General features: G+C 43.9%; 1 protein-coding gene across 1 annotated transcript; it reads right to left on the bottom strand.

Annotated features, from left to right (window-relative positions):
• Nucleotides 1–817: 817 nt before the first annotated feature.
• foxa2 (forkhead box A2) lies at nucleotides 818–2,727 on the bottom strand. The gene is made up of 2 exons (XM_076108426.1): nucleotides 2,656–2,727; nucleotides 818–1,993 (listed from the first exon to the last, which is right to left on the bottom strand). The coding sequence occupies exons 1-2, from the start codon at nucleotides 2,725–2,727 to the stop codon at nucleotides 818–820; spliced, it is 1,248 nt and encodes a 415-aa protein (XP_075964541.1).
• Between the last annotated feature and the right edge of the window lie 935 nt (nucleotides 2,728–3,662).

Here is a 3,662-nt window from a genome sequence, read left to right as displayed (position 1 = left end):
ATAAGACCTTTTATGGAACGTGTTCATGCTGTTATGCATGTCATAAATAGCTAACTCTGAAGAAGTGAAAAATAAATACGGTTCTTGAATTATAGCTTATTCTTTACTCATTTTAGTTTTTTACATTTAATGTAACTATTAATAACGTTTATTTATCTTTCATGTGAAAATGTGCCTATAGTTTTTTTTATAATCTTTTACATTTATTTATATGAATTTAACCTAAATCCACCCTCAATAAGAAAACAATTGCTGTAACGGTTATAATGGTGGAGACGCTTTTTGCCTCCTCTAGACTATGTTGTTTTATATATCGTTTATTATTAATAATAATAATAATAATAATAATACCTTAACAATAATCATAATAATAATACTGTAAAAATAATAACACCATCATTTTCAGAAAACAAAACCAATAACACTTTAATATAGATTCTGTTCTTGTCACTACAAGAATACACATATACAAGCCATAAATAGGAATTACACAAATGATTGAAGAGAAATCCTGCGAGGCATTTAAATTCTTATAATCCAGTTGCAGATGCAGATGACGGCTATTTTACAGCAAGTTGTTATTGTTTTGTCTTTGGGGTCCATTCCTGAACTTCTGAACAGATCTCGTCACATTATCATTACTTTTAATTATTATTATCAACAAAATAATTAGGCTACGAACAAACTCGACAACTAAAACGGTGGGAAACGTCAAAAATATTTGAAATACGTTTTGTACACAAACTCTATATATTTTTTTACAAATGTACAAATTGAAAGGGGGAGAAAGTCCACATCGCATTGAGGGGTAAAGAGTTTATGAGGAGTTCATGATTGGCCTGGAATAGACGCCTTGGTAGTAAGTTGTGTCAGCCATGGCTGAAGAATCCAGACCGGCTTTCCCCGCCATGGAGCCCATGGAAAGAGCCCCGGCCATGGGGGAGCCATAGCCGGAGTAATGCATCACTTGCTCGTAAGTCTTTAGGTCCATTTTGTGGTGCTGCTGCTCCGAGGACATGAGGTTATTTATGGAGAAGGGGTGGTTGAAGGAGTAGTGGTGCTCCGGCTTCAGGTGCGCTTCGTGCGCAAGGACCGAGTGATGCTGAGACATGAGGTGCTGCCCCTGCGACACCGGGGAGGCGGCGGCTTGCTCCGGGCTCAGGGCCTGGCTCGCCTTCATGTCCGACAGGGACCTTTTGTGTTCGCTGGAGGAGGAGTTGGAGTGCGGGGACTCGTTGCCGTTGCAGCTCTCCGAACTGCTGTTGGAGGAGCCGCCGTCTCCCCCTTTGCGGCTGCCGTCCTTCGGGTTCATCTTCTTATCGCACTTGAAGCGCTTCTGCCTCCTCAGGTAGCAGCCGTTCTCGAACATGTTCCCGGAGTCCGGGTGGAGAGTCCAAAAGGAGCCTTTCCCGGGTTTATCCGGCGACCTGGGCACTTTGAGGAAACAGTCATTGAACGACAAAGAGTGGCGAATGGAGTTCTGCCAGCGCTGCTGGTTCTGTCGGTAAAAAGGGAAGAGGTCCATTATCCACTGGTAGATCTCGGCCAGCGTCAGCATCTTGCTGGGAGACTGCTGGATGGCCATGGTGATGAGGGAAATGTAGGAATACGGCGGCTTCGCGTGCGTGTAGCTCCTGCGGTAGGTCTTAGGGTCTCTGGACCTGTTGATGCTGGACTGTCCGTATATGGGGCTCATGGCGTTCATGTTGGTGTAGGATGTCAGGGCGTTCATGGACGTGGGCTGCGCGGTCATGGGACTCATGCTGGGGCTCAGGGCGGCGCTCATGGCCGTCATGCCCGCGCCCATGCCGTTCATGGCTCCGGCGCCCGGCGACATGCCGGTCATGGAGGGACTCATGCCCGTGTTGACGTAGGACATGTTCATGGAGTTGGCCGTCATGTTGGCAGTGGTGCCCATGCCGGACATGCTCATGTAGGTATTCATAGAGTTCATTCCCAGGCCCGTGTTCATGTTGCCAACCGAGGTGTAACACTGTCAGTGAGGGAAAGAGGCAATCATCAGTTTCATCTGGCACACAATGTTAATTACTTTACACATAGGTTGTTTTTTTATTCAAGCTTTATACACTGATAGCATTTATTCAAAATATAAATAAGTTATTTGAGACGCGCACTGGCTCGTAAAAGTTGAAATGTACACATGTGCTTTCGCTTCCGCATCAAATCGTTTTAAAATTTAAAAAAAAATACACAGTGTTCAACCACTGGTATCAAGTGATATTAAGTGAAATAATCCGCTAAAAATGCACGCTGTCGTTGAGAATGTTGACACCTAACGTGACTGCGCTCACACAAAATAGCGACTGCAACACAAATATTTGAATCAATCTCCGCAAAACCAAACAGCTCAGGTGTTTGTTGAGTGGAAACATGGCAAAAAAAAAAGAACACTCTGATTTAGTAAAGATATACGTATAGACTTTTGAAATTATAATCCGAGTGAAAAGTTTCTCCCCCACCTACATGTCAAGCAACTTTGTTAGGATAGTGCGCTGTGTGGAGATGGGGGAGGATTTGGAGGCGCCTCAAGTCAATATTTGATCACAAAGTTAATATTATCTCAGGGCTAATATTGAGTTGTATAAAATGGGATTGGCTTTAGACGGGAAAAAAATATATATTTAAGGTACCCACCTCGGGCTCTGCGTAGTAGGTGCTCCAGTCGGTGTGTTCGTGTCCTTCCATTTTAACTGCTCCAAGCATCATGGAGGACCTTCACAAAGCGTCTCCCAGCAGGGGAAAAGCCCAAAGCCTCTCTAATAGCAGGTTGACTGGGGACCACTGGATGTATTTGGGTCGTCGGTGGGGTCCCTTCGTCAAGGACTGGCGTTGATGTGTGTCTTATGGAGCCAGCCGTGAAATGCGTCTGTCAGTGACTGGAGTTCAAATGACGCTCCGTGCTGCCTGTTAACGCTGTGATATAGCTCTGAGCGCTAGGCAAGCCTCCAATCCCTACTTCTACGCCTTGGGCCCTATTTGAATAATCTCCTCGCACCTAGGCGTGAGACTCCTCAAGCTCCCTCCCCACCCCCTCCACCCCAATTGTACACCTGCGCTGACTGAAAAGAACAGTTTCTTATGAAAAGCTTCATTATAAACTATTGTATTTTGGCTGAGGCCAAAGAAGAAGAAAAAGGAGAGATATAAAAGGAATGTCTGGCGCTCTTCTTTGGTGTGCTTTTCATGCTTTTCGTGACGCACATCCTCCAAAAGGGTTTATTCCACTTCAAATGAGCTGAAATCATAAAGCGTTTTTAGTGCGTTGCATTCAAGGACTTTATAGCCTGAAACCTATAGCTGTTAATTAATTAACACTATAAACCAAAAAAAAACATGAAAACGTTAAGAAATTAGATACAGGTTGATTTATCAGTACGCTTAACAGAATACACTTTACAAACGTGTATTAATTATATCACACACTCAGGGTCGTGTTGCTGTTTCATTCCAGGCACAGCTGTTTGTGTGTTACTCTTAGAGTAACACCATTATGTTAGGTGATGTACGCCAGCCTTGACCTGCAGAGATTATTGATATTGTGCTTGATATGGGCCTGAATGTGCATATAGAGTGTATACACTCAAATTACTCCTTTTGTGAAAATGAAAGCCATTTCTCCACATTGCCTCCAGCTGTTCAAC

This window comes from Anarhichas minor, unplaced genomic scaffold (assembly GCF_050575085.1).
Source record: "Anarhichas minor isolate MPS153535 unplaced genomic scaffold, ASM5057508v1 ptg000040l, whole genome shotgun sequence".
Taxonomy (NCBI): domain Eukaryota; kingdom Metazoa; phylum Chordata; class Actinopteri; order Perciformes; family Anarhichadidae; genus Anarhichas; species Anarhichas minor.
The sequence above is the reverse complement of the archived record's forward strand: the minus strand, read 5'-3'. Positions and strand labels throughout refer to the sequence as shown.

Excerpts from the sequence above, each read along its gene's own strand:
- foxa2 (XM_076108426.1), bottom strand. The coding sequence starts at position 2,727 with ATGATGCTTGGAGCAGTTAAAATGGAAGGACACGAACACACCGACTGG. Across the intron at positions 1,994-2,655 it reads CCTACTACGCAGAGCCCGAG|TGTTACACCTCGGTTGGCAA; the intron begins GTGGGTACCTTA and ends CCTCACTGACAG.